The 23,752-nt window shown below is 39.3% G+C and overlaps 1 protein-coding gene across 2 annotated transcripts in view; it reads right to left on the bottom strand.

The window, feature by feature from the left end:
- Positions 1 to 22,732, bottom strand: part of UBXN4 (UBX domain protein 4) — a 34,337-nt gene extending 11,605 nt beyond the window's left edge. Inside the window, exons 1-9 of one of the 2 annotated variants that reach the window (XM_057550945.1) lie at positions 22,391 to 22,732; positions 14,589 to 14,691; positions 11,987 to 12,015; positions 11,203 to 11,321; positions 10,382 to 10,556; positions 5,710 to 5,803; positions 2,555 to 2,609; positions 1,627 to 1,791; positions 445 to 572 (exon numbers count right to left, since the gene is read on the bottom strand). In XM_057550945.1, coding sequence (XP_057406928.1) covers positions 445 to 572; positions 1,627 to 1,791; positions 2,555 to 2,609; positions 5,710 to 5,803; positions 10,382 to 10,556; positions 11,203 to 11,321; positions 11,987 to 12,015; positions 14,589 to 14,691; positions 22,391 to 22,472 — 950 coding nt within the window. In that variant the 5' untranslated portion in view covers positions 22,473 to 22,732. The remainder of the gene's footprint in view (positions 1 to 444; positions 573 to 1,626; positions 1,792 to 2,554; positions 2,610 to 5,709; positions 5,804 to 10,381; positions 10,557 to 11,202; positions 11,322 to 11,986; positions 12,016 to 14,588; positions 14,692 to 22,390) is intronic. The other variant, XM_057550944.1, reaches the window with a different exon arrangement.
- Between the last annotated feature and the right edge of the window lie 1,020 nt (positions 22,733 to 23,752).

Here is a 23,752-nt window from a genome sequence, read left to right as displayed (position 1 = left end):
AACCAAGAGATTAAAAGGAGAGAGAAAAAGTCCTAATAATATCCTTTAGATCCCTGGATCTGCCTAACCAATTCTATCACTGTAACTCCCAGCTGCAGAGCCAACGGATTCCCTCTTTTGCTTAATCCTGTTTGACTTGATATTCTAACAAGTAAAGTATTCCAGTACACATGAGATAATCACTATAATCATTTTGATGTATGTGCTTTCTGTCTTTTGAAAAGGATTTCTTCAGCCTTCTTTTAAACATCATGTATTTAGTACCGTTATGCTGTACATTGACATTCAATGACAAATACCACTGGCAGCTGCCAAACTGATCAATATGTTCTTGTAGAACTATTTACTAATCCACAGAACACATCAGTGTTAAAAAGCAGCCCACAACTGCTTTTCTCCTCAGCTGCCATGTATACACATACATTTTAGCAGGAAATAAAGTACCTTCTTTCTTTTATGGAAGAGTCTCTCTTGATTTCCATTTCTGCCTGTTTGGCCAGCAGGGCAGCAGCTTTAGCAGCTTCTACTTCTTCCTTTGTCTTTGCAAAACGAGCAGCTCTCTCTGCACGGTCCTTTAAAACAGTTGTTAGATACTAATTATATTTCACTGCCATAAAGATCTAGTTACACATTTCCAAACATAAGGAACATAAATATGCATGAAATTCCTTAAGGCCATACATGAACTTCATCACTCTGATTCTGGTATTTTTTAGTTTTATCAACTTTCAGGGATCAGAGTTATTAGTAAACAAGCAAGGACTTGATTTTGGTCACTATTCTCTCTCTAAAGCCTGGAACAAGGTCTGGCACATAACAGATAATCAATAAATATTTACTAAATGAATAAATGAACAAACAATATTAAGTAGGGTGTAATATGTATTACAACTGCTTAATTCTAAAAGCAATTGTTGGGACTTCCCTGGTGGCGCAGTGGTTAAGAATCCGCCTGCCAATTCAGGGGACATGGGTTCGATCCCTGGTCCGGGAAGATCCCACATGCCACGGAGCAACTGAGACTGTGTGCACAACTACTGAAGCCTGTGCACCTAGAGCCTGTGCTGCACAACAAGAGAAGCCGCTGCAACGAGAAGCACGCACGTCGCAACAAAGAGTAGCTCCCGCTCTCCGCAACTAGAGAAAGCCCGTGCACAGCAACAAAGACCCAATGCAGCCAAAAATAAATTAATTAATTAATTTAAAAAAAAATAAAAAATAAAAAATAAAAGCAATTGTTGCAAAACCATCCTAAAGCTTGATGTGTCTAAATCCTTTGAATGTCCTAAAAAAGAATGCTTATGACTAGCAGAGCCTGTGACGTTGCAAATTCTTAGCTTCTTTCCTAGGGAATCTTTGAAAACTACCTTTTGACTACTGATAAAATTCATAATACAACACTGAGAAAAATTACTTCCCAAAAATCATCTCAATTTTAATCTTAACTGTATTTTAATTCAATACACAATTTCTAGGAAAAGAAAACTGAGAATTGGTATGCTCCGAGTCCCTAAAATCTACTATTTTCGTGGGCCCTGTCTGGTAGTAAACCAAAACCATTGTGCATGGAAAAACAATTTCATTAATGTTCTAGAGTCAAGCATTAAAAATAAACTTAATACTCACCAGTGCAATCTGCTGTTTTATACGCTCTCGAGCTGCCCTATCTTCTGCCTTTTCTCTGTTTCTTTCCTCTAACATTCTTTTTGTTAATTCTTCTTCTTGCTTTCTTTTATAATCCAACATTTCTTTTCCAGTTTTCCTCCTCTCAATTTCCTTCTTAATCTCTCTCTGAATTAAAGAAGAAGTAAGTTTTATGAGCCAAAAACAAAGTTTAATAATCTTCCCTTAATATTATTTTGTATGCAGGGAAAGCCGGTTGTAGGGTACAGCTAAAGGAAAAGAACAACTTCACAAAATCTAGGGGTCTAGTAGAATGTATTAACAGCATGGGTTAATGGTCAAATGTCTATCAATTTATAAGTCTTTGCCAGTGGTTCTGTTAAGATTATGATGCGGTCAGTGTCATTTGAAAAAAAAAAACATTACCAGTCTTTGGTTTCTGAGGTGCCCTCTAAGGACAACATGGAAGTCATTTATTTAGCTTGAAGACCTGATAACCTTCGTATATTAGAACCCCAAAGAAATGATGCAGTTCAGGTGCACAAGGTGAGAAAAACGAATGGTGCACTAGAATGCAGCAACACCAAAGGAAAAATTCAGCAAAATATCTACTCATTTCTTTTTCACAAAAAGGAACTAAAACTTTGAACTGCATCAAACCAATTTTAGTTCAAGTCCCTTTATTCTTAGCGTAAAGGAGTCATTGCAGAGGAAGAAAAGATGGTCCAACCTATTCCTAGCAATTTATAAAAAGAAGAGAAAAAACTGTACACTATGACCTTACTACAGAAGACAGATAATTCCCCTCACTGTGCTGCAACACTGAACTATATAACCAGGAAGCCCTTCCAGGTTTGCCAAACTGAATAGGGAATCAAATGCTCCCTCACTTAAGGGAAGAGGAAAACAATGCCAGGCACATGAACTTTACCTGTTCTTCCTCTTTCCTTTTCTCTTCTCTCCTTTCTTCAAGTTTTTTGGTTAGTCTGTATTTTAAAAGTTTAAAAAATACATTAACTGAGATACTTCATATTAATATAAATTACATTTAGAAGATTTCTTTAGCTAAAAACTGGGGAAATGTGGAGACAGACAAAAAAGCTCCTGAAGGCAAAGCCACAACTTACCTACCTGGTCCCTGCCCCTAGGGAAATCCATGAGGAGTCAGTGGGACCATCAGAAGCCTCACTCCAGCTCTAAGTGCCTTACCTCCTACTTAAGATTAGTTCCCATTCCTCCCAATTTATCAGATCTTGATTTTTTTTTTTTTTTGGCTGCGCCATGTGGCTTGTGGGATCTTAGGTCCCCGACCAGGGACTGAACCTGGGGCCTTGGCAGTGAGAGCTCGGAGTCCCAACCACTGGACTGCCAGGGAATTCCCTGAATATTTATTTGAAAATATGCATCTTCAAATACATATGTATAAATCAATGACTTAACAAATGCTTTACTTCTTACAAAGACGTAAACAGAAATATGGCACAAAACTGTTAAAAAATAAAAGCAAAAAGCTGAAGGCTAACATTTATAAAAACCAGTAATTCCAAAATTGATTCTCAACTGTGAGAAACTCAGCAATTAAAAACTAATGATTCTGAAAGCAGACAGGGGTAATGGTTGCACAACCTTGTGAATATATAAAAACCCACTGAATTGCATACACTTTGAATTTTATGGTATGTGAATTATATCCCAATTTTTAAAAACTAATGGCACTTTCTCTCAGAGGGATTTGGGTTACACAGGTATATGCATTTGTTAAAACTCAGTTGAACAACTTGTGCCAGAAGTCAAGGGATGCTCAAAGAATGATGGTTTAGAACCCGAAAGAGATGATGAAGTTTAGGTGCACACGGTGAGAAAAATGAATGATGCACTAGAACGCAGCAACACCAGAGGAAAAATTTAGCCAAATGTCTACAGATTTCTTTTTCACAAAAAGGATGTCAAAAGGACATAAGGCCCAGGATGAAGAGGTTCCGCTAACCAAATCTGAAGCAATCTGTGCATCAAAAAAAATTGTAAGAGAAATTAATTGTAACACATTAGGGTTAAAAAAAAGGACCCATGAAATATCTTACTGCTGACGGAAGTTATGAATTGGTATAACCACTCTGGAAAACTGTTCAGCCAGTATCTATGACCCAGAAATTCAGACTCCTGAAAATACACCCAAAAAATATGTTCACCAAGACATGTAATAAAAGAATGTTCATAGCAATTCTATTCTTAACTGTCCCAAACTGAAAATAATTCAAATATCCATCAACAGTAGAATGGATAAATAAATTGTGGTATAGTCAATACACAGTCAATATAGCTATACAGTAACAAGCAACAATTTGAAGTGCTTACACGATTTTAATTATATGATCAAATGACCCAGATGTTTGAAATGCTGTCTAAGCAGCTAATAGTTACCTCCCAATGAAAACTGTTTCGTTTTTAAGAGCTTGTCAACATTTTATCTAATCTCAACATTAGTATCCCTTTTTAAAAGCTTAACAAATTTTGTGTATATGTATCTTCTAAGAGTGCTTTATAGTTTTTTTCAATTTAAGAAATCTCAAACAGCTGTAGACCCATTCTGTCCTGACAGGCTAACTATAAAAGTAATAATGCTCCATGAAGAAAACTTGGCAACCCCAGAACAAAGCAAAGAAAAAAATCTCGAATTCCAATTTCATAGATACTAGTATAAACACTTTGGTGCATGTCTTAAAATATCTTTTTTGGACTCATTATACTATATAACACATATACACCAATATGTGTACGTATAATTATTTTTTAATTAAAAATGGCATATTATATTCTATTTGCAGAACCGTCAGGCAGACACCCCTTTACATAAGAATGGAAACTATTGGGGGGAATTCCCTGGCTGTCCAGTGGTTAGGACTCTGAGGTCTCATTGCCAAGGGCCCAGGTTCGATCCCTGGTTGGGGAACTAAGATCCCACAAGCCATGCGGCACGGCCAAAAAAAAAAAAGAATGGAAACTATTAAGAAATAACAGAAACTCCCCTTTCCCACAGGAATTAAATAGCACTTGATCTCACCCCACAATAAAGGGCTACCTGCCATGTTTCTTCACACTCCCCCCAGGTCTCGAAATCTTTTCCTGATTTTTCATTTTCACTTCACCCCAGGATCCCAGGGTGATGCAAGTAAGGGTGCACAGTGGTGGGCTTGTTGTTAGCAAAGCAGAAAGAAACAGAAGAGGATGAGCCCCTGGAACTCTGGTTTCCTGCTGCTCTTCTTCCAGACACACACCATTTCTCATTGCTGTGAGAGATCTACCCTGCTTTGCACCTCCAGATTCTGGCCCTGCCCCAACTCCCATAAAGAACAATCAGAATCTAGGTTTTGCTAAAATGAAGCACATTTTTACTGAGTCATGAACTAACCCAAATACCCAATGTCAGCAATCATTTTGAACTCTGGTTCTCCATGACATCTATGTGAACAAGAAAATATCAAGTCTAAGTAATTTTTCTTAACTTCCATATAACACTGAATGATTTTTAAGTCAAGATTTTAAAATATTCCTTCTTATCCATTCACCATTAACTCAGTTATCTTTTAAGAATCATAGTATAAGACTATGATTTGATAATCACTACAACATTAAAAATACTAAACTAGAAGCCACAAGAAGTCAGAAATTTGATTATGAGACCAACTAATAACACATGACACTTAATAGACACCCACTTATGCAGAACCCAGGCTCAGTACATAGTCATAAAATTAGCTGAAGTTCTTGCCCATCTGGAACTTATCCTATGACACAGAGAGATAAAAGCAGAAGTAATAGATGGAAACACATATACCAAAATACTAGTGAAAAAGGGATTCTTAAAATTATCAGACCTAAAGCTGACCAATGACTTCAGAGATACAGAAGTTTTTACTTCTAGAATGTAGTTTTTATGGATACAAATAAGTTGGTCAGGTAATAAAAAACTTCAACCTAGAATTCTGAAATTTCATTTGTGTAATTTTAGCTCTTATTCAAATCAATGAAATAACTGAAAACCACTGTTTTTCTAACAAAATACTATTTCTAAAAACAAGACCAAACCTTTCCACTCTGACGGTGAGCTCCTCTGTAGGTCTCTGATTTGAACATCCACCAGGCTCTTGAGACACAGTGGCCTGGCCTGAAATTTCTCCTCCTTAATTATTTTAAAAAAAAAAAAAAAAAAAGAAAAGAAATAAGAAGAATATTGCATTCAATGCGAATTTTTAAAAAGGTATGTATCTTTTCGGTTACAACGTCTGTTAACAATCTTGTTTCTTAAACAATACATTTTTTCCCTAAGAATGGAGTAGGAGATAAAAAATGAGCTATTACTAGTGATAATTCTTACGTTTGGATCTGGACACAAAAGTATATAAATGGGAAATAAGGCAGCTACCCAGCTGAAAGCCACTGAGAGAAAACATGAAATATTAATCTGGCAGTGAGAGATATAACAAAAGTAGACTAAGCATGCCTGGCCAGGGGTAGGCTCTACTCTAAAGAAGCATGGTCCAATATTTTTGGTATCCCATAGGGTAGCCACTAGTCAGGGACAAGTGGCTACTGAGCACTGGTAATAAGGCCAGTGCAGGTGACAGACTAAACTTTTAATTGTATTTAATTTTGATTAAAATTGCCACGTGTAGCTGCGGTTATGGTATTCAATAGTGAAGCTCTAGGGACTTCCCTGGCCGTCCAGTGGTTAGGACTCTGCACTTCCACCACAGGCGGCACAGGTTTGATACCTGGTCGACAAACTAAGATCCCGCATGCTGTGCATCACAGTCAAAAAAAAAAAAAAAAAAAGGGCGGGGGGAATTCTAGAGGCCAAGTTTGATACTGGGTATCACTCTAGACTTATGATGACCCAAGGGATCTGCTTCTGCACACCACAATGATTCCTTAGAAAAGCTTTTTATATCTACACTAGTATTCTTTTAAGGATCTCCTGAAGGCCAGAATTTTGTCCTGGCCTGCTGTAGAGGATAGCTATGGTCTGGTACTCCCTTTCAGAACCTCTGCTATCTCCTTCCTTACCACTCACCATCAACTTAATTCTTCTTTACATTTTCGATGAAGAAGAGCCTTGGAAGAGCATGGACTGCGGAGCAACAGAGTCTGGGTTGAATCCTGTTCTGTCACTTTAGTAAGCTACTTACTCTCAGTGTACCTCTTCCGTAAAATGGGGTTAGTAACCTCATAGAAATGTCATGAGAAGTATGTGTTAAAAGAAGTAAAACGCTGAGACTTTTACTAGGACTAGCACATAGTAAGTGCTTCAGTTATTACAGCAGTAGTAGAAATATTAGAATTATTAAGCAGAACCAAAGGTACACATCTCTTCTTACTTCTGCATTCAGTGCGTCACCTATGTAACTTGAAATCAGCCATAGTAGGAATATTTACACTTCGGAAATTAGCAAACACTACAAATAAGGGCTTTTTTTCTCCCCCCAAAAAACAACCTTTTGTTAAATATTTACCAGCATACCACTGAATGAAACCCTTGGATAAGAAGTGGTAACCTCTGGCAGCCAGTGTGTGTTCAGTAGGAAATTAATCACTTTTCTTTAGTAAATAAAATGAATGCCAAGGACATTTATATCTTGATATCAGAAAAAAATTTAAGAAAACTTCTGAAGATAATTTGTGGACAAGCTGAAAAAAAGTGCTGTGTGTAACTTAGGTGGATCTTTGACTCATAAACAAAGGAAAATGGATGGCAATAAGCTAAAACAACGGATAAAAATCCAAACACAGCGACTTCCCTGGTGGCACAGTAGTTAGGAATCTGCCTGCCAATGCAGGGGACACAGGTTCGATACCTGGGCCAAGAAGATCCCACATGCTACGGAGCAACTAAGCCCGTGCGCCACAACTACTAAGCCTGTGCTCTAGAGCCCGCAAGCCACAACTACTGAAAGCCCGCGTGCCTAGAGCCTGTGCTCTGCAACAAGAGAGGACACCGCAATGCAATGAGAAGCCCGCACACCACAATGAAGAGTAGCCCCCGCTCACCGCAACTAGAGAAAGCCCGCGCGCAGCCACGAAGACCCAACACAGCCAAAAATAAATAAATAAATAAATAATTTAAAAAACCAAATCCAAACACAATAACAATTTACTAGAGGACGTTCTGTCTTTAGGTTTAAGAAGACAGCTGGAGGGCTTTCCTGGTGGTGCAGTGGTTAAGAATCCACCTGCCAATGCAGGGGATACAGGTTCAAGCCCTGCTCTGGGAAGATCCCACATGCCGTGGAGCAACTAAGCCCATGCGCCACAACTACTGAGCCTGCACTCTAGAGTCCGCGAGCCACAACTACTGAGTCTGCATGCCACAACTACTGAAGCCCAGTGCCTAGAGCCCGTGCTCCACAACAAGAGAAGCCAGTGCAATGAGAAGCCTGCGCACTGCAACGAAGAGTAGCCCCCGCTCACCGCAACTAGAGAAAGCCGGCGCGCAGCAACAAAGACCCAACTCAGCCAAAAATAAATAAATAAATAGATTAAAAAAAAAAAAAACGACAACTGGATTATCAGGCATAACATATCTCCTGATAAAAGTACACAGCAACAGCTGTAAAGTAGTCTTGCCAGAAAAGAATAAAGAATAAACCTGACTCTGACAAGTAAAACAAGCCTATAGTTTTACTACCAATTTAGAGGAATATTTACAAATTATCATAAGGATGCACCAAACCCAAACTGGGTTGTATGGGAAACTACAGAAAAAAAACACTGGTGACAGTGGGAATCTATGAAAACCATCAACCAATAATGGTATTTTGGGGACTTCCCTGGTGACTCAATGGTTAAGAATCTGCCTGCCAATGCAGGGGACGCGGGTTCAAGCCCTGGTCCGGGAAGATCCCACATGCCGCGGAGCAACTAAGCCCGTGTGACACAACTACTGAGCCTGCGCTCTAGAACCTGGGAGCCACACCTACTGAGCCCGCACACCACAACTACTGAAGCCCTAGAGCCCGTGCTCTGCAACAAGAGAAGCCAGCGCAATGAGAAGCCCGCGCACCGCAATGAAGAGTAGCCCCCGCATGCCGCAACTAGAGAAAGCACGCGCGCAGCAATGAAGATCCAACACAGCCAAAATTAAGAAGATAAATTAATTTTAAAAAAATGATATATTGGACTCCAACTCAAACAAACTGAAAAACTTAGTGTAAGGTAAATATTGCCTAGATAATTAATGATAAAAAGGAACTACTGTTAAACTTTCCAGGTTTCATAAGGGATAATGGTATTGTGGTTATTTTTTTAAAGTGCTTAACTTTTAGATACCAACATTTTTTGTTTTGTTTTGTTTTTGCTGTGCTGTGTGGCTTACGGGATTTTTAGTTCCCTGACCAGGGACTGAACCCGGGCCCTAGGCAGTGACAGTGCAGACTCCTAACCACTGGACCACCAGGAAATTCCTGGTACCAACATTTTTAAAGATGAAATGATATAATGCCTAAGTGTGTTATAAATAATAAGTGGCAAGGAGACGAGGAAAGGGGGCATAGATGAAACAATACTGGCCATGAATCAAACATAGTTGGGGGACTTGTCTGGCGGTCCAGTGGTTAAGACTCCGCACTTCCACTGTAGGGGGTGCGGTCTGATCCCTGGTCAGGGAACTAAGATCCTGCAAGGCACGGGGCGCAGCCCCCAAAAAAAAAAAAAAGTTGGAAGATAGGCAATGGGTTCATGGGATGGGATTTCTTATACTATTTTCTCTACTTCTGTATATATTTGAAATTTTCCATAATGAAGCTAAAAAAAAAAAAAGCTACAAAGAACTAAGATTAGAGTTGCTACTCACCTCAGATAAGACAGAGTCTAACAGTTTGAGTCTAACCAAATTAATTGCCTACTAAAACAAAAACATCAACAAACACTCTTCGTGGGAATATAACAGAATCCAGAGTGTTATGTATCACTCTGTAAGCAGCACTAAAGCACTCAAGTTAATGGGAAATTACAGAGCATCAAATTTCAGTTCAATATAAGGAAGAACTTTTCTAAAAACTAGGGCTTTGACAATAGAATAGGCTTCCTAGCAAGGTAATGAGCTTCCTGTCATTAAATGTATTCAAATAGAGCCTTGATGATTATCTATCCAGGATGCTGGAGCAGGATCACCTTTTAGGATACTAATATCCTAACTTCTTAACTTATCTAACCCTACATTGCCTAATACAAAGCTATATTACACAAAACAACTCTGACTGTGCATGATCCCTAATATACAGTATAAAATTTCTCCTCTGCCTTTTCTATCAACCCCTCAGCAGTAACACCTCCTATTGCTACAAACTCTATTTTACAATTAACTTTTAATTCTAATTTTAAAAGTGCAAATACAATTCTCTTAAAAGTGTATAGTATTTTACGTTATAAAAACAATTTCAAACACATCAGTTCACTTGGTCCTTTCGATATCCTCTGGCTGAGAAGAGATTTACAAAACTCATGAGTATCATAATGACAGTCCCTGAACCATAGCACAGTAGCAGAAATTACTACTATCAGCTGTTCTGGACTGTTGCCTATTTGGGTTTGATGGACAGAGTCACTGACTTTATCCCCTCTGCCACTAAATGACAAACATATTAAATTTTAAGTTAAATGAACATGAAGGGGGAAAATACAGTATTCTTATTTTTAAGGATATTAATCCACAGCCTTTATAGTGGAGTGTTTAGTGTACCCAAAAGGGTACATTAAAAATTACCTGTTGCAGAATCTGACTTTGTATCAGAAGTGGGTGGTGTCTCACAGAGCTCTACATTTCTGGACTGACAGTTTTCAGAAGTGTTGTTATGATCAAATGAGGTGGATGGAGTAGAGACTGAACTTCCTGACTGGCCACTATTTGCCACTGATATTTCACCTTTTAACGAGTGCATCTAGGGAGAAAAAACATTGGAATTTAATTACAGATAAGAATCTAAGTTTACCATGGTATATGAGAACAAAATATGAGCAAGTCAATTTGTACTCCATAGAAGGGAGAAGTACTAAACTTTCCAAGTAAATCAATCTAAAATGCATAATCCTATATACGACATAATCACATTATGGAATTCAACTGCAAGGTGACAAGAGCATAAAAAGATATTTAAAGCACACTGTTGATTTTTCTTACAATTAGAATTCAAGGAAAAAAGTTACAAGCTATATTAGCCATTTGTCCAAAGTGGATGCAAGTGAGAAATTGAGTAAGGTCCTTAAAACAAGTCAAGCAATATACTCTTAGGGACCTTAACGTGACAGCAACTCCCTTTTGCAACAAAATAATAGTGACTGCATTATGTGGCTGGCTGAGGGAGAAAAAGGGAAGGGAGAATAAGAAGTCACTCATGTATTAGGTATAGGCACCTCGAACTTCATAATGTTATTTTCAAAACCAGTCCAGAAAGACAGTATTTACTACCTTTTAATAGCATGGTTAGTTCCTGAATATTCAGAGTGGCTCCAAAAACATTCCAACGTCAAGCTCCTGACATACCATTTTCCCATGTTTATACAAAGAACAATTCTGTTCCTTCTCACCTGCCGGACTTTGTGGATTCTGGTAACAAGTTCATCTGCAGGAACACTTCCTGCTATTACTTCCAAGGGAATTCCACTGTCTCCAATAAAGAAACTTGATGGAACACACACTACAGGATCTGTACAGTTTAATTAAGTCTAACAATTCGTGGGAAACAAGGGAATAATTTTATGAAACACTATTGATAACAAAGCAAAAGAAATCATCTTTGTGAATTTCACAATATAATCGGCTAACATGTTCACAAAATAATTTCAACTACCCTATCACTATGCCTGTAGTGCATGTGATATGTAAATTATGATTTATCTATATCACATACATAAGTGGAAAACATCCACTACATTCCCATCATAACTTTTACATCCATCTTACCTCTTGCTAGTTACTTCAAACATTCCAACCAAACTGCATCATATTGCTTTCCAGCTATTCACAATTTATAAAAACTCCCCAAGGGGACTTCCCTGGCGGTCCACCGGTTAAGACTCTGCACTCCCACTGCAGGAAGCAGGGGTTCAATCCCTGGGCGTGGAACTAAGATCCTGCATGCTGCACGGTACAGCGAAAAAAAAAAAACAAACCAACAAACTCCCCATGATTTCATTTGCTACAAGGTACTTACTGTCTCAAAGGACACTTAGTAATATAAAGTTTCCATAAACAAGAATGCATGAGTTCCTAAATAAAAATGAATAATTTCTAATTGTCATGAATCAACCAAAAGAAAGGTAAATCCTCAAGCAAAATATATATAAAACCAATTCTTCATGGAAAGGATACAGATCTGTGAAAATTGTAGGCAGGCTTCACTGTAAAACAAAATCAAACAGAAAATCACTAGATGAATACAAGTATTTCCCAAATATTGAGTTGTTTTTATAAAAATTTACTGTAGCAATTACAAGTATTTTTCTGAAACTATTAGTTCCTTTCATAGCCATCAACTGAAAGGGGAAAAACGTAATCCTTATCTCACAGACCTTTTTTGGTTTGTTTTATAATTTTCAGATTAAAGAGCACTTGTTATGGCAACCCACAAACTGGTGGCTGGATCTGGCACCTAAAAATCAACTTAGCATCTGCCCCATGTGGCTTCCTCAGCAGCAAGTATTTCTGAATACAGTATCTTAACTTGTAATAAGAAGATATTAATACCTGTGACTTACTTGTGCAAGTGATAATACAACACTTTATAATAACAAAGGATTCAAAACAACCTAAATATCCACCAATAAAAACTGATCAATCATGCAATTACAAAAAGGAAAAAGGTATAAAAAAGTATGTCAAACTACTACCATTTTTGTAAAAAAAGGGGAGGAAAACAAATATATTTTCTTGATTTGGTTGCCTCCAGAGAAGAGAACTGGGTGGTCAGAGACAGGGATGGGAGAGAGACTTTACACTATAATATGAATAAAAGACATTGATCAATGTAGATGAGTAATTCCAAGAATCAAATTAATGCTTCCAAGAACCAGAAATCTGCTTCATTTTCTCTGACTATAAGGCATGATTATCATAAAAACATCTGAAAATACAAATAAAGAATAAAATTACCAAGAATCCTACCTTCTCAGAAATTACCACTGTAAACTTTTGATGCATTTCCTACCAATCTATTTTCAATGCAGGACATAACATAAACTAACACGTTCCTACAACATTAGGTAGCTTTGTTATTATTATATAATAAATAAAATTTACTTTTCATAATTTAAAAGACACACTAGATTCTATTAGTAGACTGTCCATAATGAAACAAACATCAACCATCACTATATACAGGTAACCCTGCAGCTGCTAATAGAAATTTGTTTTTAAAAATACTGGATATATCAGTCTGTATATAAATCTCAACAATTCTGAAATTCTCATTTCTTCCACATTCCCAATAAACCTCTACATTCCTTCTGCCATTACTGACTCTAAAAGGTGCTTCTGGAAGATAATGAACAATATCAATGACAGCAGACTCTTTTTAAAAAACTATTACAGCTCAATAAATATATAGTTCAGTAACTGCTGCTGTTGTGAGGCAGACTATACTATGATTTGCTTTGTGATGTTTTGTTAATAAAGAAAATTTTTAAATAGAAAGTTTACAAACTTATAAATTTCTGAATATTTTAATCTTGACAGTAATTTTCATTTTGACATTACCAATATCAAAAGGACAGAACTACCACTTTAAAACTGTTAATGAATTAATGTTTCCAGGCATTTATCATTGATGGCTGCTGCTAACACCATAAAGAGAGACAACAGAGCATTATGTACCCTCTAATGGAAGAATGGAAGACTTACAACCATCTATGAAGTAGTCTTAAGGGGGAAAAAACTTAACCTGAATCCAACTGTCAAGTTACAGAAAATAGAGGACAGAGTAATAAAGTAAATGACACTAACAGAGCTGCAATGAACAAAACCCATACTGTAGGAAACTACATAACGAATGACCTGGTTTCCCAAAAAAATAAACTGCAAAGAAAAAGACAGAGAGACATAGAGGCGAAGCCTACAGAGTAAAAGAGACTTGAGAGAGATCAATGCATCACAATGTGTGGACCTTGATGGATCCTGAACCAAACTGTAATAAATTAAATTAATAATAAAACCATGACTGATGAGAGAACTGAAAATCTGAACACTGAGTAGATATTTCAAGTTAAGAAATTAGATTCATTTTTGACGTATTACAGTTATGTTAAAAAAATTAAGAATCCTTATCTTTCAGAGACATACCAAAATATTTATAGATGAAGTGACATGATGACTGAGATTTATTTCAAAATTATATGGGATGAGTTGAAGTGGGTGAGGGAATAGATGAACAAGACTGACCATGAGTTGATAACTGTCGAAGTAGCTGACAGTACAAGGGGGTTCATTACACTACTCAAGCACTTTTGTGTGTGTCTGAAATTCTCTATCCCCCCCCCAAAACAAAAATTAACGGGGGGAAGAGGGATGTATTAATAAAACAGACTTGTGGTTATCAGGTCCTACGATGGACCTATAAATGTCCTTATTCTTATTGAACAAAATGGTTCCGTTTTCAAAAACAGGATCCAAAAGAGTGGTCAACCTTTCAGAGATATTTAATATATGGTTTACAGTCACTTCCAAGTTTTTAGAATCTGAGGATCACAGTTCCTTTGCATTACTGGTGCATGTCACATAGCTGCTTGGCAGACCAAGAATTCATAAGTTTTTCAGTATGATATAATGATGAACTTGAAAAATGGCGATCAGAATTTAAGTCCCTAAAATGTCTTAGACAAAAATGAACATTCTTATAGTCTAAGAGTATCACCATAAATCACAACCAAAGACAATGGTTAAAAAAAATTTTAATTACAAGATTAAAACATAAGCAAACCTTTTGGTATCGATTTTAATAGCAACAAAACTGTCTGAAGACGCTTCTGTCACTTTCTCATCTTCCCAACTTGCAGCCATCTGCGTAGACTGCTCATCATCACCTGTAAAACATTTCAAGCATTCTTAAAACATAAGGCCAGTATCTGCTGATTCTTTTCCCTGGAAATCTGGAAATTCAAATAAAATGTAATCTCACAAATAATACTTTCTACCAAATTTGAAAACTGAATTTTCCATAAATGAAAAGTGTGACTTAAATGCATTGTTAACATTAATAAAAAGTAATGAAAAACAAAATACTGCTATTTAGATTATACAAAGTGTTTTCTAAATGAAGACATCCGAATTATGATGCAAATATTATCACAATAATTAGAAGTCATGGGCAGAAATGTGACTACTTTGGCTTTTCTACATATGATTTTATAAAATAAACGTACAATACTTTTCCTTTATGCAGCATCTTTCTGTTGAGTTCAATGTCCTCCACACACACCCCACTTATTTTCCAGAATTCCTCCAAGGTAGACAGAAGCAGGTGCAATCCTGTCTGCAGTTCTGGACCCGTCTTTTGTTATAGGCATACTAATTATAAAAGTTACACTGATCCAAAACTAATCTATGGTGACAGAGTTCAGCACGGTGGCTACTTTGGTAGAGCTACTATTGATTGGGAAGGAGGATGAAGGAGGCTCTGGGGTCTTGGAAATGTTTATATCTTTTTTTTTTTTAATTTTTATTTTATATTAGAGCATAGTTGATTAACAATGTTGTGTTAGTTTCAGGTCTACAGCAAAGTGACTCAGTTATACATATACCTGGATCTATTCTTTTTCAAATTCTTTTCCCATTTAGGTTACTACAGAATATTGAGCAGAGTTCCCTGCACTATACCATAGGTCCTTGTTGGTTATCCATTTTAAATACAGTAGTGTGTACATGTCAATCCCAAACTCCCAATCTATCCCTACCCCCCAGGTTCCCCCCTGGTAACCATAAATTCATTCTCTGTGAATCTGTTTCTATTTTGTAAATAAGTTCATTTGCATCATTTTTTTTTTCAGATTCCACATGTAAGTAATATCATATGATAGGAAATGTTTATATCTTATCTGAATGATAGTTACACAAGTGTATTCATCTATAAAAATTCATCTAGTTGTTCACTGAATATATTTAATATACTGTATGCCATACCTCAGGGACAAAATGTTTTAAAAGTTATACCTATCAAGAGATTATTTCCATTTTAGACTTGTAATATCTAGATTTTGGCATAACCACTTATTGGTGGGCAAAGGGAAACTTACCTGAGTTAAGTCACTGAAAAATATTTCTGAGGTTAGCAGAGCTAAGTGCTTTTTCAAAGGTGAGCAACCTTTGCCAATTTATGCTTAAAAAGGCTTCAGGTCACATTTTTTGCTTTACAAAAATGAGATCTTTCTATACCTACTCTTTTGTAAGCCGCTTTCTTCCCATGTGTGTTCCCGCCTTCCCCAATTTAATCCACCCTTAGCCTTCCCCATTTCAGTTATCTGTTAATGGGTAACACCATTCTTTCAGTTCTCAGGCCAAAAAGTTTAGTTATTCTTGCCTTCAACTGACGCTATCTCCAAAATATATCCAGGGACTTCCCCGGCAGTCCAGAGGTAAAGACTCCGCACTTCCACTGCAGCGGGTGCGGGTTCGATCCCTGGTAGGGGAACTAACATCCCACATGCTGTGTGGCATGGCCAAAAAATTAAAATAATAATAATTATTATAATTTTATATATATATATATATATATATATATATATATATATATATATATATATATATATATATATAAAAGCACCTTTCTTTAAAAAGTCAGATCAGGGACTTCCCTGGCGGTCCAGTGGTTAGGACTCCACACTCTCACTGCCGAGGGCCAGGGTTTAATTTCAATCCCTGGTTGGGGAGCTAAGATCCCACAAACTGTGCGGCGCAGCCAAAAATAAAATAAAATAAAACAAAAAGTCAGATTACATCAACCCTCTGATCAAAATTCTACAATAGCTCCCTATTTCCCTCAGAGTAAAAGCAAAAGTCCTTACAAATGACCTCAGGCCTTCAGTTACCTCTCTGACCTCATTTCCTTTTACTTTTTTGCTGTCCCTTTCCTTCCTATCCCTTTCCTTTCTATTCCTCAAATATTAAAGACATTCTTGCTATAGGTCTGTGTACTGGTTGTTTCCTCTGCCTGGAATATTCTTCCCCCAGATACCTACACGGTTAACTCTCAACTCCCTGAAGTCCTTGCTCAAATATTATCCTCTCAATACAAACTTTCCCTAATCACTACTTTAAAATTAAACACTTCAGGGAGTTCCCTGGTGGTCCAGTGGTTAGGACGTGGTGCTTTCACTGAGGGGACCCAGGTTCAATCCCTGGTCGGGGAACTAAGATCCCACAAGCCGCGCAGCATGGCAAAAAAGTAAAATAAAATTACACACTTCAGATATTCCCAAAGCTCCCTCATTTCCTGATTTTTTTTTCTGTAATACTTATCACTTTCTAATAGACTATGCGTTTTACTTATCATGTTTACTGTTTATTGTCTGTCTCCCTCCACTAGAATGCATGTTCCGTGAGAGCAAGGATTGTTTTCCTTTTCATTTACTGATATAACTCAAATGCCTACAACAGAACCTGGCCTACAGTAAAATACCTGGAATATAGCAGGCTCTCAATAAGTATTTTGTGGAATGAATAGCTAAATTTCTGGTATAGTATCTTGGCATGCCTACAAAAACTTGACTAATGCTGCACAGTTGAAAACATTTTTTGTGAAATGAGATCCAGGAATATTCAGTAATAAGGGGATTGAGAAATCTGGCCACGGAAAAGTAGACAGGGACTAGAATGCATCCACAGACCAAGACCAAAAGAACGCCCATTAGCAGACCCCTAGATGTTGAAGCAGCAAATGGGAAAACTATCATTTGCAGTGAGATCATTCTGAGCACATCTTCAGACACTATGCGGTGAGGAGAGATGTAAAATTCCAAGTAAATGACAGGATTATCAACCTAGAAAATAGCTATATAGGAACATTTTTACTAAACTTAGAGAAGGCTGTGCGGTGATAGGGATCTTTTTTATTCATTCTTTCTTTCATACATTCACTATTTTATTCCACATTTACGTTGTGCTAGGCACTGAGCTACAAACTAAATATAAAACAAATGAGATACTATATGCCCTCAGTGGAGCTTAAAATCAAAAGATACAAAAAAAAAAGTACTTGTTTGGTAACCCTAAGTAGTTATAGTGTTTAACGCGCTGAAGAAAAAAAAAAGACCTCTTTAGATTGGTCAGGGGAGCCCTCTCTGAGGTGATATTTAAGGTAAGACCCAAAGGATGAAAGAGCTGAGCCATGCCACAGGCCAGAAGAGTTCACCACACAGAAGGAACTTCCGTGTAGGGAAAGGGCTGTGTGATTACGAGTGTTGTGAGCAACAGGGAGCAGGAGACAAGATGAGCCTGAAGAGTTAAGGGCCCAGAGATGACGCCCACACTCCGGTTTACCCAACTGGACGTAAGGTGGTGCCATGTACTTAGAAGTAGGACGCTGGGGGGGAAGAAACGGGTGCAAGCAGCGATACTTTTAGGCTTGAGAATCCTGTGAGGCATCCAAGTGGGGATGTCAAGTTGGTACCTGGAAGGATGGATCTGCCACTTCTTAGGCCCATGTCCCTCACTCCCTCACCTATGCTGTATGACGTGGACAGGGTCTCAAATGTTCCATCCCCACTAGCAATGTCTGTCCATGAGTCAGGCTAGTGCAGCAGCAGCTGCTTGACCAACAGAGATGGAAGACTGAATGGAATTACATTAACTCAGCAAGAGTTATCTTAACACTGCTGGGTGGGATTATTAATCGCCAACTTCAGTATCTTTAGTTTCTTATTTTTAATCAAATTATGAACTGTGCTGTGGACTTAGGTGGGCCAAAGATTTTAGGAGAAAACATTACATCCTTGGTGGTATGAGCAGTATCCAAAAGTAAAGCCACTTAAAAGAATAGTACAGGGCTTCCCTGGTGGCGCAGTGGTTGAGAATCTGCCTGCCAGTGCGGGGGACACGGGTTCGAGCCCTGGTCTGGGAAGATCGCACATGCTACAGAGCAACTGGGCCCATGAGCCACAATTACTGAGCCTGCGCGTCTGGAGCCTGTGCTCCGCAACAAGAGAGGCCACGATAGTGAGAGGCCCGCGCACCGCGATGAAGAGTGGCCCCCGCTTGCCACAACTAGAGAAAGCCCTCACACAGAAACGAAGACCCAACACAGCCATAAATAAATAAATAAATAAATAAATAAATAAATAAATAAAACAAAACAAACAAACAAACAAAAGAATAGTACAAACTCTGAAGCAAAGAGCTGCAGACGCTACAATCAGTAACTCCAACCTAGAAAAACTCAACTGGTCAAAACCTAGAGGGTTTCTTAGTCTATTTTAACCAAAAAAAGAGGTATGAAATAGTGTCTGTCAGTCACAGAGATTTTAGCCAACTAGCAACACTAGTCAGTGAACCCACACCTCTACTTCAGAATCCTTGTCAGATTATTCTGTCTTCCCAAGAATAGAATCAAAATCTTCTTCAGTTTTATATCTTTCAATTTACACACCTATAATACTTTGAAAATCCTTGTTAACTCGTTGACTTAACTAGTAGTAATCTCTCTAGTCTCTTAACATCAATCCTACATATTCTTTAATTCATCCATGAAAATTTCAGTAAAATATAAACAATCTACCTAAAATGCTTCCCACTTGAGTGGTTATATGAAGCAATGATTACCCTTAAGACCACTCCTTCCAACTACAGAGACTCCCTCCAACTATTGTATCTTTTTAAATTTCAGTGAGTTGGTATATTACTATCGAGGTCTCAGACGTAAGAAAATCATGAGTTCTGGCTGTATTCTTCAAAGTCAAGAACAGAGGTCTAAGCAACCTATAAGTGTTGCAGTTTCATGACTCCACTGTCTACATACTCCTGGAGTGACACTAATCCTACCTAATCTTGGAGATTAACTTCCTAAAACTCTAGAAAAACCAACAGTATTTTCAGTGAGTCAAGGGACTGACTCCTTTGGCAGATTGCTAACAGTCCTCCTGCAAACATTCAACAGTCACTGATATTCTAAAAGCATACGACAAGGCTTCCCTGGTGGCACAGTGGTTAAGAATCCGCCTGCCAATGCAGGGGACACGGGTTCAAGCCCTGGTCGGGGAAGATCCCACATGCCACGGAGCAACTAAGCCTGTGTGCCACAACTACTGAGCCTGCACCCTAGAGCCCACGAGCCACAACTAGTGAGCCTGCGCTCTAGAGCCCAAGAGCCACAACTACTGAGCCCGTGTGCCACAACTACTGAAGCTCCTGTGCCTAGAGCCCGTGCTCCACAACAAGAGAAGCCACCACAATGAGAAGCTCGTGCACTGCAACGAAGAGTAGCCCCGGCTCACCACAACTAGAGAAAGCCTGCGCACAGCAACGAAGACCCAACGCAGCCAAAGATAAATAAATAAATGTATAAAAGAAAAAAAAATAAAAGCATAAGATACATGCTCATCAGTAAAAAGTTAATTGAAGAATGTATGTATTATATATACACACAAAGCCCCAAAGATCTATAACTTTATTTTTCTATTGTAATAATTAGCACTACTATTTCCAAATGGGTTTCCAAATATTTGTTAATTAAATCTAGCATTTCTTCTTAATTAACTGGTTAGCCCAGGAGTGCCTTCTAGGAACCTTTGGACACCATCAAATGTGTTTTCTGTTTAAAAATATGACTACCATAATCCTAGATTTCCTGATTTCTACACCAATTTCAATAACTACCTAAATTCTACAACTGTTCAGTTTTTTTGAGAAACAAAAAAGACACTCTTTTTTTTTGAAGCTGCTAAAAAAAAAAAATCTGTCAAGACAAGATATAAATCTTTTTTGTGACAATGGTGTATGTCATTTTACCACTGTGGACGTAAGTTTCCTCATCTATAAAATGGGCATAATAAGCCCTGTTCTACCAACTGCCAGGATCAATTGAGATTATATATGAAAAGCACAACTTAAAATGTCATTAAAACTATTACTGTACTCTTAATAAGCATACTAAGTATCATTAATTTTCCTTTCCCTTTTTTTTTTAATAAAACAGGACTACTTTTTTTTAATAAATGTATTTATTTTATTTATTTATTTTTGGCTGCGTTGCATCTTCATTGCTGCACGTGGGCTTTCTCCAGTTACAACGAGCAGGGACTACTCTTCTTTGCGGTACAAGAGCTTCTCATTGCGGTGGCTTCTCTTGTTGCAGAGCATAGGCTCTAGGCGTGTGGGCTTCAGTAGTTGTGGCACGTGGGCTCAGTAGTTGTGGTTTGCGGGCTCTAGAGCGTAGGCTCAGTAGTTGTGACACACGGACTTAGCTGCTCCGCGGCATGTGACATCTTCCCAGACCAGGGATCGAGCCCGTGTCCACTGCACCGCCAGGCAGATTCCTAACGACTGCGCCACCAGGGAAGCCCTCCTTTCCCTTTTAATCCACTTATTTCCTTACAGGTTTACCGCAGTTATTTATTTATGTGAAATATAACTCTAAAAAAGCGTAAGAGAATGTAAACTACTCCAGCTCTTCTAATTAACAGCACTGGGCTAACATTTTAGCATAATTTAAAACAATTCAAAATTCCAAATTTAATGTTAAATGAAACTCATATTCCAGCAACTTGCTCTTCACCGCAGTGCATAAAGTTATAGGGCTATTACCTAGCCTTCCAAGTCATGAGTTAATGATGAATAAGCCGTTACTAAACACAAATAGTTGAAATAATACACCTCAAATTAACGGTAGTCACAAACACTGATTTGGTTCATGTAATGAGGACCAGCAAAACCTCACAGAGGCAAAGGCTTACGGTAAATCTAGAAGATTTCAGTAATAAAATACGGAGCAAAATAACCCAGAGCAACAGGGCGTAAATGAGTTAGTACACCTTCTGAAACTGTAGCTATGAGACTAGGAAAACAACAAAAAGAACCAAGGCTGGTGTGTCTACTTCTTCTAAACAAATGGTTAAAAAAAAAAAAAATCAACTTGCAAGAAAGCAATTATTCCACATTAGATTCACCACTCCCATATCACTATAAAAAAAAAAATCAAACCTATATAGACCTCAAAAGTTTGCGTTTCAGGAACATACGAAAGCCAGTAACCCTGAACATCAGGTGCTTTCTCTTTGTTGATTACCGATGACACAGCTTTCTTCCTGACAGTCCACAACTAATTACAAGTAAAACTGCCTGCCTAATGGCCCGTCTCTCTTCCCACCTACACACTAACTACACGGGCGTTAAAGCCTCCCGAAGTGGATACTCGGGGACAGAGCGCCCTACGCGGGGGGCCCGGGAGGCGGCGGTGGCGTCAGTGTACGCGCGGGGTCAGGCTCGGCGGGGCGCTGCGGGCTGAGCGGCGAGGGCCTGCTCCACCCGTCCCCTCGCCCCGCGCAGGGAGGTGACCGCGGGGCTCGGCGCGCTTTGGGGGCGAGGCCGGGGCCGTGCCTCCCGCCGGGGGCCGGGAGAAGCGGGCGGTGGGGGCCAGGCCCGGTGCGCTCCAAACGGACGGGGGAGGAGCTGAGACGCCAGGGAGACGGGCAGCCCGGGCCTCTTGGCGCCCGGAGGAAAGGCTGGGGGCCCCTGGGGTTAGAAGTAGGCCGGAGGGGGTGCCCCGGCCACGTCTCGGGCCCTCGCCTCCTTCACCTGCCACGAACACCACGAAGACCGCGCCGCTCCTCTTGGCCGACGCGATGGCGGCTGGAATGGCGCCCTGGAACCACAGCATCGCTGCCCTCGGGCACAGGCACTCGCTCGCTGTGTTGTCGCCTCGGTCCCGGAGCTGGCCCCGCCCTCTCCGTCGTTGGGCCCCGCGGCCCGCCTCCGGCTCCGCACCGGCGCGCAAGCCCGTCAGCGGCCCCCAGGACGCGCGCAAGCGCGCAGGCCGAGGCGCGCCCCGCGACACATGACGCCACGCGTCGCCGTCAGCACCGCGCTCCCGTGCCTTGTCTCGTTGGCAAGTCGGTGCGTGTAGGCGCCCGCGAGACCGCAGGCCCTGCAGTCCCGGAAGTGGAAGGAGGCAGCGGAAAGGATGACTAATCGCTAAGTGGCGTCGGCGGCGCCTTCCTGAGGCATGACGGGAATTGTAGGCTTCTTAGGCTTGGTTCCTTCAATGTGGGAAATGTCACTGTGGTTTCCCGGGCACGGCTAAGGGGGCAGCAGTGAGAACCACTTCACAATCTATAAAGAGGAGGAGAAGTGGCGCTAGTCTCCGGGAGATGCCACTCTCGGCATTACTGAGACCTTAAATGTGGAGGAAATCATCCCCGCCCCGGGTGGAACCCTGCGTAGTGGGACCATGTAACTGTGTATTATGATTAGTGGCCATTGTGCGATAGGGTGGATGTCTCTCGGTACAGAACTAAACGGGCTTTGTAGGGATTTACTGCAAGGCTTTGATTTCTATTGGACTTAATTTATCAGCTCAACCTTGAAGAAGAGAACCACAGCAGTCACCTTCTGTAATACTGTACAGCCCATGTACCTGAGGGGAGGTATTGGTTGAACGCAGACCTTGAGTAATTTCCTTGTGGTTGGTTAGAGATCATTCCAAACCTCAAAACGCTTAGCTACGCTGTTGCCACAGCTGTTTTCGAAAGTAAGTCAAAAGCAGAGAATAGATAATGATGTATTTTCCAGCTACTTTTCAAGGTAATACAAAAGAGAAGAATAGATAATTTTGTTTACGATATCAAAGTACTGTGATCAAGATAGGGCACTTTGTGGTTGGTTGCCATTAAAATGAAAACTGATTCATACTTAATACTTTCTTGAAATTACATGGTCTCTATTAACTATTGGCTAAAGGCTTGTATGGTTTATTTAAAGTTGCATACGCTATTATATTAGACACCCTACATCATTTAAATTTCTCTTACAGCAGTACAGTCATTTAACAATCCTTGCAGGATTAAGAAGGAGCTACATCTGAAAATATACCTTTCCTACAAATATTTAACCTAAAAATAGCTAACATTCTTTCCGATTTTTTTTTTTTTTTTTTTTGGC

Source organism: Balaenoptera acutorostrata, chromosome 8 (genome assembly GCF_949987535.1).
Source record: "Balaenoptera acutorostrata chromosome 8, mBalAcu1.1, whole genome shotgun sequence".
NCBI classification, from domain to species: domain Eukaryota; kingdom Metazoa; phylum Chordata; class Mammalia; order Artiodactyla; family Balaenopteridae; genus Balaenoptera; species Balaenoptera acutorostrata.
Note: the sequence above shows the minus strand (reverse complement) of the source record. Positions and strands in the feature narration are given on the sequence as shown.